Source organism: Loxodonta africana, chromosome 19 (genome assembly GCF_030014295.1).
Source record: "Loxodonta africana isolate mLoxAfr1 chromosome 19, mLoxAfr1.hap2, whole genome shotgun sequence".
Classification (NCBI taxonomy): domain Eukaryota; kingdom Metazoa; phylum Chordata; class Mammalia; order Proboscidea; family Elephantidae; genus Loxodonta; species Loxodonta africana.
The window spans coordinates 51,580,965-51,595,055 of NC_087360.1; the positions used below are offsets into that span (position 1 = coordinate 51,580,965).

The following is a 14,091-nucleotide window of genomic DNA, read 5'->3' on the forward strand; positions in this document are numbered from 1 at the left end:
GCTGGGTAGAGACAATGACTCTTCTTTGCGACTCCACTTTGTGCCATAAGTGAGGAACTTAAAAAGGGGGACCTACTTCTGCTGATCACCTACCCTCCAGGCCAGGTAGGCTTAGTTAGGTGGGCTGAACTTCTGATATGCATGCTTCACCTAGCATCATAGCTGAGGGGACCATGAGGTCCCTTGCCCAGCCATTTTTATACCCCAGAGTCCAAGTGGCATGCTACAGGGACAAACATTAGGCCTCAGGGGGTGGAGGGCAGTCGTGATGATGAGTTGGTGATGATCATTTGCGCATGTTTAAGTTTCACCTAAAGGAGCCCAGGTAATGCAGTGGTTAAGCACTCAGCTAAAAGGTCAACAGTTCGAACTTCGAACTCACCAGTTGCTCCATGCGAAAAAGATGTGACAGTCTGCTTCCATAAAGACTACAGCCTTGGAAGCCCTGTGGGGAAGTTCTGCTCTGTCCTATAGGGTTGCTTTTAGTTAAAATCAACTCGATCGCAACAGGTTTGGTTTTTTTTTTTCTGGTTGTGTGGAGCTTAAGTGTTGCCTGGAGCCCTGGTGGCACAGTGCTTGGCTGCTAATCAAAACATCACCAGCCACTCTTGGAAACCCTATGGGGCAGTTCTACTCTGTCCTATAGGGTCGCCATGAGTCAGAATCAACTTGATGGCAATGGGTTTGGTTTTTTGGGTTTTGGTTTAAGTGTTACCTGACTGTTTTAGAAAAACAAAGAGCACTTTCATCGTTGGGGCTATTTTCAGAAACCAGAGACAGAAGGCCAAATCGAGTCCCTTTTCCCACAAAAACTCTCATTAAATTAGCAAACAAACCATCACTTGTGATAGTAAAATATTGTATGCTTTCCCTCAAAGTTTGGGAACAAGACCAAGAGTGTTCCTGCTCATGATATCTGTTCAGCATGGTACTGGAGGTCCTAACCAGTGCAATAGGCAGGGAAGAAAGGCACAAAGATCAGACTTGAAGAAATACAACTATCTTCATTTACGGAGAACTATAGAACTAATAAGTGAATCTAGCAGGTCACAGGCACAAGCCAGAAAAAACAGGAGGGAATAGGATTGTAAGAGCAGAGAAGAGACACAATCATTACCTGGTCAGAGGATGCCCGGCCTGGACTTAAGGCACACACACACGAGTTTGAACCAGTAACCAGATGCCACTGAGTTGACTCTGATTCGTGGCAACCCCATGTGTGTCAGAGCACACTGTGCTCCACAGGGTTTTTAATGGCTGTTTTTTCAGATCACCAGGCCTTTCTTCTGAGGTGCCTCTGGCAGGCTAGAATCTCAAGCCTTTTGGTTAGCAGCCAAGTGCATCAACCATGTGTACAACCTAGGCACTCCCACACAAGCTTAAAACCCACTGTTGTCGAGGTGATTCCAACTCATAGTGAAACAAAGGAGAAATGCCCCATAGTGTTTCCAAGGCTGTAAATCTTTAGGGAAGCAGACTGCCACATCTTTCTCCCACAGAGCGGCTAGTGGGTTTGAACCACCAACGTTTCAGTTAGCAGCTGAGTGCTTTAACCACTGTGCCACCAGGACTCCTCACACAAGCTTAGCTGTCAGCAGATACTTGAAAGGCTTTTTTCCCCCCCACCGTGGGAGAGGGCAGCGTTTTGTTTTGCTTAGAGCCAGTTGAATTGTGCTTAACATAAGCTGTTTTTAACATTCTTCTTTTTTTTTTTTTTAATTTAACTTTTATGGATTGAATTGTGTCCCACCAAAATGTGTGTCTACTTGGCTAGGCCATGATTCCCAGTATTGTGTCATGGTCCACCATTTTGTCATCTGTTGTGATTTTCCTATGCGTTATAAATCCTACCTCTATGATGTTAATGAGGCAGGATTAGAGGCAGTTATGTAAGTGAGGCAGGACTCAATCTACGAAATTAGGTTTTGTCTTAAGTCAATCAATTCTGAGATATAAAAGAGAGAAGCAAGCAGAAAGACAGGGAGACTTCATACCACCAAGCAACAAGAGCCAAGAGAGGAGTGTGTCCTTTGGACCAAGGGTCTCTGCGCTGAGAATCTCTTTGACTTGGGGAGATTGATGACAAGGGCCTTCCCCCAGAGAAGACAGAGAGAGAAAGCCTTCCTGTGTTGCTTGCACCCTGAGTTTGGACTTCTAGCCTCCCAGACTGTGAGAGAATAAATTTCTCTTTGTTAAAGCCATCCACTTGCGGTATTTCTGTTATAGCAGCAGTAGATGGCTAAGACACTTTCTGTTCTAAAACACTCTCAAGTTACACTTTCAAATTGCCAAATTTATACAAAACACTTTTCCCTGAACCATTTGGGAGCAAGCTGCTGACTTGATGCACATCATTCCTGAATACTTGAGCACATATACTTGTTTCCCAGAGGCAAGGCCTTGCTTGCCCTTAACCACAGTACAACCACCAAACTCTGAAAATTAGCATTGATATATTAATACCACATGCACCCTAATGAGCAGCATGAATCCAGTCCCCAAAATGTGGATTAGATTAATCCAGTACTCACATTCCCACTTCTCCAGCCTTATCACCAGCCATGCCCATGGTGCTCTCTCATTCTCTGACCCTAGCCAACTGGAGCTACATCAGAGCACACAAGTTAAAAGGACACGGCCCTTCAGATTGCCAAATAGACAGATGCCAACCACAACCACAACACCTCAACCTTTTGACCTGCTGGCCACCAATTCGGGGCTGGTTTTCCCTACTCCATTAGGATGCCAGCTGCAAGCTCAGGAGTCTACCTGACACCCTTACTTTCTGACTTGCTGGCTCCCACTGCTCCTTTGGGTTTAGTAATTTGCTGGAACAACTCACAGAATTCATGGAGAGTATACCATACTTAGGGCTATGGGTTTATTTTTAGCCCAAAATGATACAAATGAAGGGATGCCTAGGGCAAGGTCTGGAAGAGTTCCTAACATGGGGCTTCCATGTCCAAGGGAGGCACTACCCTCCTGAGAGCAGATGTTCTGGTCAGCCAGGAAGCTCTCTGATCCTTCATGTTCAGGGCTTTTATCAGCCAGATCTGCGTGATTCCAAAATATAAACCAAACCTGTTGCCATCACATCAGTTCCAACAGAGAGCAACCCATAATTGATATTGGCCTCCTGGGTGAGTGTCTTCTGATCTGGCCAGACCGTACTCACTAGCACAGATGATCAGGTATGACCAGGAAGTCCCAGACCAAGGCACTCCAGTTGCTCCAAGGGTTATTTCTCCAGAACCAAGTACTAGTTCCTTTCCCTTACACCATCAAACTCTCAGACCCCATTCAGATTTCTCCGATTGTCCTCATGATATGAAGGGTCCCTTGGAGGTTCAGTTTGTGCTTGGCTACTAACTGAAAAGTTGTCAGTTTAAATCGATTCAGTGGGACTGTGGAGGAAAAGCCTGGCTACCTACTTCCGTAAAATTACAGCCAGTGAAAACCCTATGGAGCGCAGTTCTGCTTTGAAACGCGTGGGGTCTCCACGAGACAGAATCAACTCCATGGCAAAGGGTTTTGTTTTTGTTTTCCCTCATGATCTCCTTTATAGCTCAGAGATCTTATCTGAATCACTGTATTGTTGTTTCCTCTTTTTCTGTGTTTCTTTGGTATTTAATGGGACATCAACAGGCTATTTATGGGGCCAGCTTGTAAGGAGCCTTGTTAAACCAGAAATTCTTTTTGTGTGTGCTTTAAGTGAAAGTTTACAATTCAAGTCAGTTTCTCATACAAAAAGTTATACACACATTGTTATGTGACCCTAGTTGCTCTCCCTGCAATGTAACAGCGCATTCCTTCTCTCCACCCTGTGTTTCCCATGTCCATTCAACTAGCTCCTGTCCCCTTCTGCCTTCTCATCTTGCCTCCAGACAGGAGCTGCTCACATAGTCTCATGTGTCTACTTGAGCTAAGAAGCACACACCTCACCAGAATCATTTTATGTCTTGTTGTCCAGACTAATCTTTGTCTGAAGAGTTGGCTTCAGGAATGGTTTCAGTTCTGGGCTAACAAAGACTCCAGGGGCTATGACCTCTGGGATCCCTTCAGTTTCAGTCAGACCATTAAGTCTGGTCTTTCTACAAGAACTTGAGGTCTGCATCCCACGTTTCTCCTGCTCCATCAAGGGTTCTCTGTCGTGTCCCCTGTCAGGGCAGTCATTGGTGGTAGCCAGGCACCATCTAGTTTTCCTGATCTCAGACTGATGGAGTCTCTGGTTTATGTGGCCCTTTCTGTCTCCTGGACTCATATTTTCCTTGTGTCTTTGGTGTTCTTCATTCTCCTTTGGTCCAGGTAGGTTGAGACCAATTGATACATCTTAGATGGCCGCTTGCTAGCATTTAAGACCCCAGACACCACTCTCCAAAGTGGGGTGGAGAATGTATTCTTATTACACTTTGTTATGCCAATTGACCTAGATGTCCCCTGAAACCATGGTCCCCAGACCCCTGCCCCTGATACTCTGTCTCTCAAAGTGTTTGGTTGTATTCAGGAAACTTCTTAACTTTTGGATTAGTCCAGTTGTGCTGACTTCGCCTGTGTTGTGTGTTGTCCTTCCCTTCACCTAAAATAATTCTTGTCTACTATCTAATTCTAATTAGTGAATACTTCTCTCCTTCCCTACCCACCCCCATAACTGTTAAGAATGTTTTCTCCTGTGTTTAAACCTTTTCTTGAGTTCTTATAATAGTGGTTTCATATATTTATCCTTTTGTGACTGACTAATTTCACTCAGTATAATGCCTTCTAGATTTCTCCATGTTATGAGATGTTTCACAGATTCATTGTTGTTCTTTATCGTTGTGTAATATTCCATTGTATGAATATCCCATAATTTGTCTATCCAGTCAACTGTTGATGGGCACCTTGGTTGTTTCTGTGTTTTTGTAAACAGTGCTGCAATGAACATGGTTGTGCATCTATCTATTCATGTGAGGGCTCTTATTTCTCTAGGATATATTCCATACAGTGGGATTGCTAGATCATATGGTAGTTCTATTTCTAGCTTTTTAAGAAAGCACCAAATCGATTTCCAAAGTGGCTGTACCATTTTACATTCCCACCAGCAGTATATAAGTGTTCCAGTTTCTCCACAACCTCTCCAACATTTATTATTTTGTGTTTTTCAATTAATGCCAGCCTTGTTGAGATGAGATGGTATCTCACTGTAGTTTTGATTTGCATTTCTCTAATGGCTAATGATCATCAGTATTTCCTCATGTATCTGCTAGCCACCTGAATGCCTTCTTTGGTGAAGGGCTTGTTCATATCCTTTGCCCATTTTTAAATTGGGTTATTTGTCTTTTTGTTGTTGAGGTTTTGCAGTATTTTGTAGATTTGTGCTAGGGTTTTTTTTTTTACATAATTTTTATTGTGCTTTAAGTGAAAGTTTACAAATCAAGTCAGCCTCTCACACAAAACCCATATACACCTTGCTACACACTCCCAATTACTCTCCCCCTAATGAGACAACCCGCTCTCTCCCTCCACTCTCTCTTTTCGTGTCCATTTCGCCAGCTTCTAACCCCCTCCACCCTCTCATCTCCCCTCCAGGCAGGAGATGCCAACATAGTCTCAAGTGTCCACCTGATCCAAGAAGCTCTCTCCTCACCAGCATCCCTCTCCAACTCATTGTCCAGTCCAATCCATGTCTGAAGAGTTGGCTTCGGGAATGGTTCCTGTCCCGGGCCAACAGAAGGTCTGAGGGCCATGACCACTGGGGTCCTTCCAGTCTCAGTCAGACCATTAAGTCTGGTCTTATGAGAATTTGGGGTCTGCATCCCACTGCTCTCCTGCTCCCTCAGGGGTTCTCTGTTGTGTTCCCTGTCAGGGCAGTCATCGGTTGTAGCCGGGCACCATCTAGTTCTTCTGGTCTCAAGATAATGTAGTCTCTGGTTCATGTGTCCCTCTCTGTCTCTTGGGCTCATAATCGCCTTGTGTCCTTGGTGTTCTTCATTCTCCTTTGATCCAGGTGGGTTGAGACCAATTGATGCCTCTTAGATGGCTGCTTGCTAGCGTTTAAGACCCCAGGCGCCACTCTTGAAAGTGGGATGCAGAATGTTTTCTTAATAGATTTTATTATGCCAATTGACTTAGATGTCCCCTGAAAACATGGTCCCCAGACCCCTGCCCCTGCTACGCTGGCCTTCGAAGCATTCTGGGGCTTTTTTTTGTTGTTGGGAGGTTTTCGATGACATCTTCAAACTCTTATTTTGTTATGGGCCTGTTATAGATTGATTTGTGTCCCCCGGAGATAAACTGTGCTGTAAATCCTAACCTCTATGCCTGTGTTTGGAAACGCTGGTGGTGTAGTTGTTAAGTGCTACAGCTGCTTAACCAAAAGGGTCGGCAGTTCGAATCTGCCAGGCACTCCTTGGAAACTCTGTGGGGCAGTTCTACTCTGTCCTATAGGGTCGCTATGAGTCGGAATCGACTCGACGGCACTGGGTTATGCCTGTGTTTATAATCTCATTGTGGAATGAGTTTTCTTTGTTATGTTAATGAGACAGGATATGTCTTAAGTCAGTCTCTTTTGAGACATAAAAGAGATTGAACAAGCAAGCAAAAGAAGCAGAAATGGAGGAAGAGAGATGCCAAACCGAATGAGGATCGCCCAGGAGCAGAAGCTCAAAAGAGACAAGGACGTTCCTCTAGAGACAGCAGAGAGAGAGAAAGCCATCCCCTGGAGCTGGCACTCTGAATTTGGACTTGTAGTCTCCTAAAATGTGAGAAAACAAATTTCTGTTAGTCAAAGTCCCCTACTTGTGGTATTTTTATTATAGCAGCACTAGGCAACTAAGACAGAATTTGGTACCCAGAAGTGGGGGTGCTGCTCCAACAAACACATACTATGTAGAAGTGGTTTTGTAGTTGGTAATGGATAGAGGCTGGAGGAGCTCTGGTGATGCAGAGGTTAAGAGCTCGGCTGCTAACCAAAAGGTCGGTAGTTCAAACACACCAACCACTTCTTGGAAACCCTGTGGGGCATTTCTACTCTCTCCTATAGGGTCACTATGAAACAAAATATACTTGATAGCAACAGGTTTTGTTTTGTTTTATTTTATTTTACAGGCTGGGAGACTTTTAAGGTACCTTTTTTTTTAATAATAAAAGCCTAGGTTGCTTCCAAGAAACTGTTGGTAGAATTATGGATGTTAAAGGCAATTCTGTTGAGGGCTCAGAAGGAAGTGAGGAGAGCTATAGAGAAAGTCTCTATCATTTTAGAGAAAACATATGGCACCAGAAACAGAATGTTGTAAAAATATGCATGTTAAATGTGTTCCTGGGGAGGCTTTAAAAGAAAATGGTGAACATATTATTGGACGATGAAGGAAGGGTGATGCTTTTTATGCAGTTGCAAAGAACTTGTCTGAATTATGCTCAAATGTTTGGTGGAAGGTAGAACTTATAAGGGATGAATTTTGATATCTGACTGAGGAGATTTCTAAGCAAGATTTTAAAGGGTAATGGACCACATCTACAACAGCCTCCACCAGACTGAGTCCAGTACAACTAAATGGTGCCCGGCTATCACCACTGACTGCTCTGACAGGGATCACTATAGTGGGTCCCTGACAGAGCTGGAGAAAAATATAGAACAAAATTCTAACTCAAAAAGAAAGACCAGGCTTGCTGGCCTCACAGAGACTGGAGAAACCCTCACAGTATGGCCCCTGGACACCATTTCAGCTCAGTAATGAGGTCACTCCTGAGGCTCACCCTTCAGCCAAAGATTGAACAGCCTTATGGAACAAAACATGACTAAAGGTATGCACCAGCCCTGGGTCAGGGACTGGAAGGCAGGAGGGAACAGGAAAGCTGGTAATAGGGAACCCAGGGTTGAGAAGGGAGAATGTTGACATGTCATGGAGTTGTTAACCAGTGTCATAGAATAATGTGTGTACTGTTTGATAAGAAACTAGTTTGTTCTGTAAACCTTCATCTAAAGTACAATTAAAAAAAGAATACAAAAAAAAAAAATCTTCAAGGGGCCACATGATTTTTCTTTGCTTCTTATAGTAAAATGTGAGAGGAAAGAGATGGACTTAAAAATGAACTGTGCAAAATGAAAACAAAACTTAAAGATTTGAAAATTCTGTTGTATGAGCTAAGGACATGAGTCTTAGAATTTTCACCAAGGACGTGGCTACACAATCTTTTGTTGAAGAGGTTAAGCCTTTGACTGATGGATCTAACCAACTACCACAGCAGAAAACCCATCAGCTTAGATTGAAGGGAACAGAAAAAGAATGAAAGGAAAGAAGGCTGTCTCCCTCTTGGAATTCTACAGGCAGGAAACAGGCCAAAGCACCTACATCTGTTGTCCTCCAAGATAAGAAAAGGATCATCCCTGGAGCAGCTCAGACATTAGCAGAACTGTTGGAAGGAGCACTGGAAGCAGGGCCTTTTCCATTTAAAAGGGTGAGGCCACTGTCTCCTAGATCTCAAAGGGTGGGGCCACAGCCTCTTAGTTTTCAAAGAGTCAGATCTTTGCCAGTTCCATTCCAGAGTGTGGGACTGTCGTTAAGGCGGGCCAAGGATATGGGAGTCGGAATCGACTCCCCAGCACTGGGTTTGGGACCCAAACTGAGGAGGCAAGGCTTCCATGCCCAAGGGGTGGAAGGATTGGTCCTGCCAGGGCCGAGGGGTGAGGTTGCCACTCAGATAGACTAGGAGAATGGGGCCGCCCAAAGCCAAGGAGCAGAGTTGCTGTCCCAGTGGGCCTGGAAGGTGGAGCTGAAGCCCAGGGCTGAGGGGCCTCTACCCAGAATCCAGGGAGTGTCCAAAACCCAGAGTCTGGAGGGCAAGGCTGTTGCCCAGATGGTCTTAGAGAGCACAGGATTATTTTCAAGCCTTGAGAGCTAATGTAATGTGTTCTGCAAGGTTTTGGACTTCTGTGGTGTCCGTTTTCTCTTCTTTTCCTCCAGTCTTTCCCATCTGTGGCCTAAACTATGCCTATTCTGGACACTGTTCCATGTGCATTGGAGAAGAATGTGTATTGTGCTCCTGTTAGGTGGTGTGTTCTATATATGTCTGTGAGGTCCAGTTGGTTAATACTGTTATTTAGACCTTCTGTATCTTTGTTGGAAACTCTGGTGGCGTGGTAGTTAAGAGCTACGGCTGCTACCCAAAGGGTCCACGGTTCGTATCCGCCAGGCGCTCCTTGGAAACTCTATCAGGCAGTTCTACTCCGTCCTATAGGGTCACTATGAGTCGGAATCGACTCGACGGCAGTGGGTTTGGTTTTTTTGGTTTGATATCTTTGTTGATTTCCTTTTCTAGTTGTTCTGTCTGTTGTTGAAAGTGGTGTGTTAAAATCTCCTACTCTTATTGTAGAACTATTTCTTCAATTCTATTAGTTTGTTTTATAAATTTTGGAGCTCTGGCATTGGGTGCATAAATATGTATTATTGTTATGTCTTCTTGGTGAATTGATACTTAGATCATTATATAATGTCCTTTTTTTGTCCCTTGTAATGGATTTTGACTTAAAGTCTGTTTTGCTGGATATTCATATTGCCACTCCTGCTCTCTTTTGGTTACCATTTGCTTGGTATATATTTTTCCATCTTTTGATTTTTAACCTATTCATGTCTTTGTGTCTAAGGTGTGTCTTTTGTAGACAACATGGGCCATTTTTTAAAATCCATTCTGCCATTCCCTGCCTCTTGACTGCTGCATTTAATCCATTTACATTCAGTGTGATTATCCATAGGTAAGAATCCACTGCTGCCATTTTGCTATACTTTGTGTGTGTGTGTGTGTGTGTGTGTGTGTAGTGTTAATGGTTTCTTTGTTCTTCTTAACTTTCTGTGCTGAGATCTTTTTTTATATGGATTTTCTTTTCCTATCATTTGTTATTATTGTTTTTGTGTTTACTGAGTCTTTTTGAATTTCTTCTTCTCTATTTTAGTGAGTAGATATATTAATTTTCTTTGTGGTTACCCTGAAATTTACCTTTATCCTCCTATATTTAAAAGTATGTTTTATCTTGAAATTGCCTTGACTTCTCTCCATGTGGATGTTCTATAACTACACCATTCATTTCCCCTTTTGTTTTGAAGTTGTCATTGTTTACAGCTTAGTTTCTCTGATTTCCTGTAATCATTTTGTAGCTTTATTTTGCTTTTGTGAAGCCTTTACCTGGCTTGGTATCTGGGTGATGCTGTTGTGTGTCTTTATCTCAGGTTGTTGTCTGATGTTGTTGGTTCCCTTTCCCAAAGACTCCCTTTAATATTCTTGTAAGGCAGGTGTGGTAGTTACAAATTCCCTTAATTTCTGTTTATTTGGAAATGTCCTAATTTTGCCCTCATTTTTGAAAAACAATTTTGCTGGACATATGATTCTTGGTTGGCAATACATTTCTTTCAGGGCTTTGTATGTGTCATCCCATTGCCTTCTTGCCTGCTTGGTTTCTGACAAAAAATCAATGTTTAGTATTATTGATAACCCCCTTTTAAGCGGTATTTTACTTTTCAAAAGTTACTCTCAAAAGTCTTTCTTTGTCTTTAGTTTTGGAAAGTTTGATTATGATATGTCTTGCTGAATTTCTTTTGAGGTCTACCTTGTATGAGGTTTGTTGAACTTCTTTAATGAAAACAGTCTTGTCTTTCATGATATTTTGGAAGTTTTCTGCCATTATAGCTCCAAAAATTCTCTCTGTAGTCTTTTTTTCTTTCTTCCCCTTCTTGAATTCCTAATATGCATATAATATTCCTCTTGATGGTTTCCCACGTAACCCTTAGGCTTTCTTCATTTTTCTGATTGTTTCTCAAACAAATTAGTATCAAGAATTTTGTCCTCTATTTCACTGGTTCTTCCATTGATTCCATTCTGCTTCTGTGTTCTTCCATTGAGTTGTTTATTTCTGATATTTTATTGTTAAACTTCTGAAGTTTTAGTTGTTTTTGTATGGTTTTTATTTGTCTACTTAGTTTGTCATTTTGTTCTTGTATTGTTTTCCCAAATTCTTCTAGGTTTTTTTTCTGTGATTTCCTTGAGGGGTCTGCATATTAGTTTTTTAAATTCCTTGTGAACTAGTTTTATTATCGATTCTTCCTCAGAAAGATTTTCAGTCCTTTTAATTTGCTCTCTTGCTTGAGCCATCTTACCCTGTTTCTTCATATGATTTGTTATTAACTTCTGTCTCCAGGACATTAGTTTTTATTTGTTTACATATTTCTTTTTGATCATATGTTTATTTTGCACTAATTTTTGTTTTGATATGTCAGGACCTTTGTTTCTTCTAATTCTCTTTAGAATAGCTTTCTTCCTTTATATTATTTTAATTGTTGTTGTGTGAAACTGATCTATGTATGACTCTGGTGGTGTCAGTTGGCTGAGTATGATTTCCTCTTACTAATGGAGGTAGGTAGATAGGTCGCACATACATGTGAGTCTTCTGTTGTTCAGCACATATGTCTTCCCTTACAGGATTGAGGAATGTGTGAGAGCAAGTCCCTTCACTGATGTGAGGCATCAAGTGTTGTGTACGCAGGGTCCCTCCGCAGCTCTCGTGGGATAGCATGGTCCTTCTGCATTGATACTAGCAGTTAGTGTGTCTGCTGGAGAGCAGGACAGGTCATCTTCATAGCGATAGGGCGGCAGTGCTACCCAAATGGATGGGGTAGACCCTCTGTGCAGGCAGGAATTGATGTCTCAGTAGGTGGGGGGAGACCAAGGGGTCTCAGTACACATGCAGTTGGCCTGTGGGAACTGGTTGGGTGCAAGATAGGTGTTGCTGCCACCAAATGCTCATGGGGTAAGGACATGGGAAGCACCTGTTCATCCCTGAGTGGGGACAGTACACAGGTGCACACCTACTGGGATGTGCTGGGCAGTCGCTGGTCAGGTGGTGTGACTGCTGGTCTGTGCTGGGTGATCGTTGGTAGGATGCACAGGGTCGTGCCTGCTAGTTGCTGGGCTGGGGTATGGGGACACACCTGCCAGTTGCTGGGCAGTGGTGCAGGGTGTATTTCCGGTCACTGTGTGAGTGTGGAGGGATTGCACCTGCTGGTCTTTGGGCAAGAGTGCAGGGAGTGTGCTTGCAGGTTGCTGGGTGGGAGATGCAGGTAGATCACTGAGCGAGGGGTGCAGCATATGTGACTTCCAGTCACTGATTGCCATGGATTGAATTATATCCCCCCAAAAATGTGTTTATTAGTTTGGCTGGGCCATGGTTCCCGGTATTGTGTCATTTTCCTATCTGTTGTAAAGCCTGCCTCTATGATGTTAATGAGGCAGAACTCAACCTACAAGATTGGATTGTGTCTTGAGGCAGTCTCTTGAGATAGAAAAGAGAGAAGGGAGCAAGAGACAGGGGACCTCATGCCACCAAGAAAGCAGCACCCAGGAGCAGAGCACATCCTTTGGACCTGGGGTCCCTGTGCCCGAGAAGCCCCTTGACCAGGGGAAGATTGAGGACAAGGACCTTCCTTCAGGCCCAGCAAAGAGAGAAAGACTTCCCCTGGAACTGATGCCTTGAATTTGGACTTTTGGCCTACTTTACTGTGAGGAAATAAACTTCTCTTTGTTAAAGCCATTCACTTGTGGTATTTCTGTTATAGCAGCACTAGATTACTAACACACTGGTTGAGGGTGCACCTGCTGGTCACTGGGTGGGGGTGGCAGGGGCACACCTGCTGATCCCTGGGTGGGGGCGTGGTGCAGGGAGCACACCTGCCTGTCAATGGGCAAGCAGCAGGTATGTGGGGAGTGAGCCTGCTGGTCACTGGGTGGGGGGTGCAGTGAGCATGCTTGACTGTCACTGGGCATGAGTGCAGGGTGCTCCTGTCAGGCCTCATCAGGGGCTTGGCCTGTTTAAATGTGAGGGGAGGGAGGAGGCTGCAGAGAGGCTAGCTGAGTGGGGAATCTCTAGTTGTTACTCTATGGTTTTACTATTCAGTGGATGTTTTCTGTCCAAATGGTCAGGCACCACCACTGGTGAGTAGTCCTTTCCCTGGTTCTTGGCTCCCTCCCTTTTCTGTGTAATCAGGATCACTGGAGTTCTCACCCACCTTCCTGTGCTTTCCCTTTTTAGACCTGACTTGCATCCTACTCACCTTATTTCATTCCCGGTTTGTTTACACAGTATCTCTGTCTCCTGTTGAGAATTCTGTCTGGTTTCCTTCCTATGCTCCTTACTCAGGAACACTGCTTGCTTTGTCTTAGGATGGCCACACTACGCAGGCTGGCTGGCAGGGCACTGAGGATCCAAAGATCTTGTCTAATTCTTCAGCTTTCCATTTGATGCTCAGGGTTCCAAGGTTGTCATCTGTATCGGTTTCATTTAGTTTCTCGAGTCTTTATTATAGGGGGATGTTATGGTCCATCTAACTAAGCCACCATCTTGTGCTCCTTTTTTGATGGATTCTTCGTGATTTTTGAATTCTTATAAAAACTTTCCTATACTTGCTCACATTTTCTAGAATAAAAGTGATTAATTTTATAATAAGAGAAAAGAATAAAGAAGTGTTTCAAGTGTATGTGATTTGGCTAGCCCCAAAGGCAAAGGGTCAAACATGAATGCAAAAGAATGCTTGAGAGTTTGAGCTAGAATAAAGGCTCAAGCTCTTTTTATTTTTGGCGGCTGGGTAAACGGGGTGTGCGGTGGATCATGTGATGGGTGAGAGTCTGGAAGCCACTCAAGCTGTCCCTGATTTGTCCCCACAGGTCCCAGCTGACTCAGCCCCAGCCAACCATCAGTACAGTGTTTACAGTCTAACAGCTGCCCGACAGCAAAGCCCTTCGGAGGAAGTTTGTGGAGCAGGTTTGTTCTAATACTGATAGCTCACCCTTCCACTACTGGCATCTATCTTCTGTCTTCTGTTTCATGCAGGTCCGGGTTCTCCATTCTCTATTCCTGCTGGTCCTGGACCTCTATGTCCAGTGCTGTGCTAGTGGAGGGCAGTGACCATTTCCCTTCTGGGAATTTTCCTTCTGGCATGGAATTGAGACACCCGGATCAATGTGAAAGTTAGAGGGGCATAATAAGCACTATGAAACATGATAGAGGATGTGTGAGACAGTGGCAGGGTTAGTGACTCCTCTGTGGGATGGTGACTTTGGGCTGAAATTCAA

At 43.8% G+C, this 14,091-nt stretch overlaps 1 protein-coding gene across 2 annotated transcripts in view; it reads left to right on the forward strand.

The window, feature by feature from the left end:
* The window catches only part of LOC104846103 (tumor necrosis factor receptor superfamily member 10A-like), an 86,716-nt gene that overhangs the window by 14,834 nt on the left and 57,791 nt on the right, over nucleotides 1-14,091 (forward strand). For both annotated transcript variants that reach the window (XM_064272693.1, XM_010592376.3), the window contains exon 2: nucleotides 13,684-13,780. In XM_064272693.1, coding sequence (XP_064128763.1) covers nucleotides 13,684-13,780 — 97 coding nt within the window. The remainder of the gene's footprint in view (nucleotides 1-13,683; nucleotides 13,781-14,091) is intronic.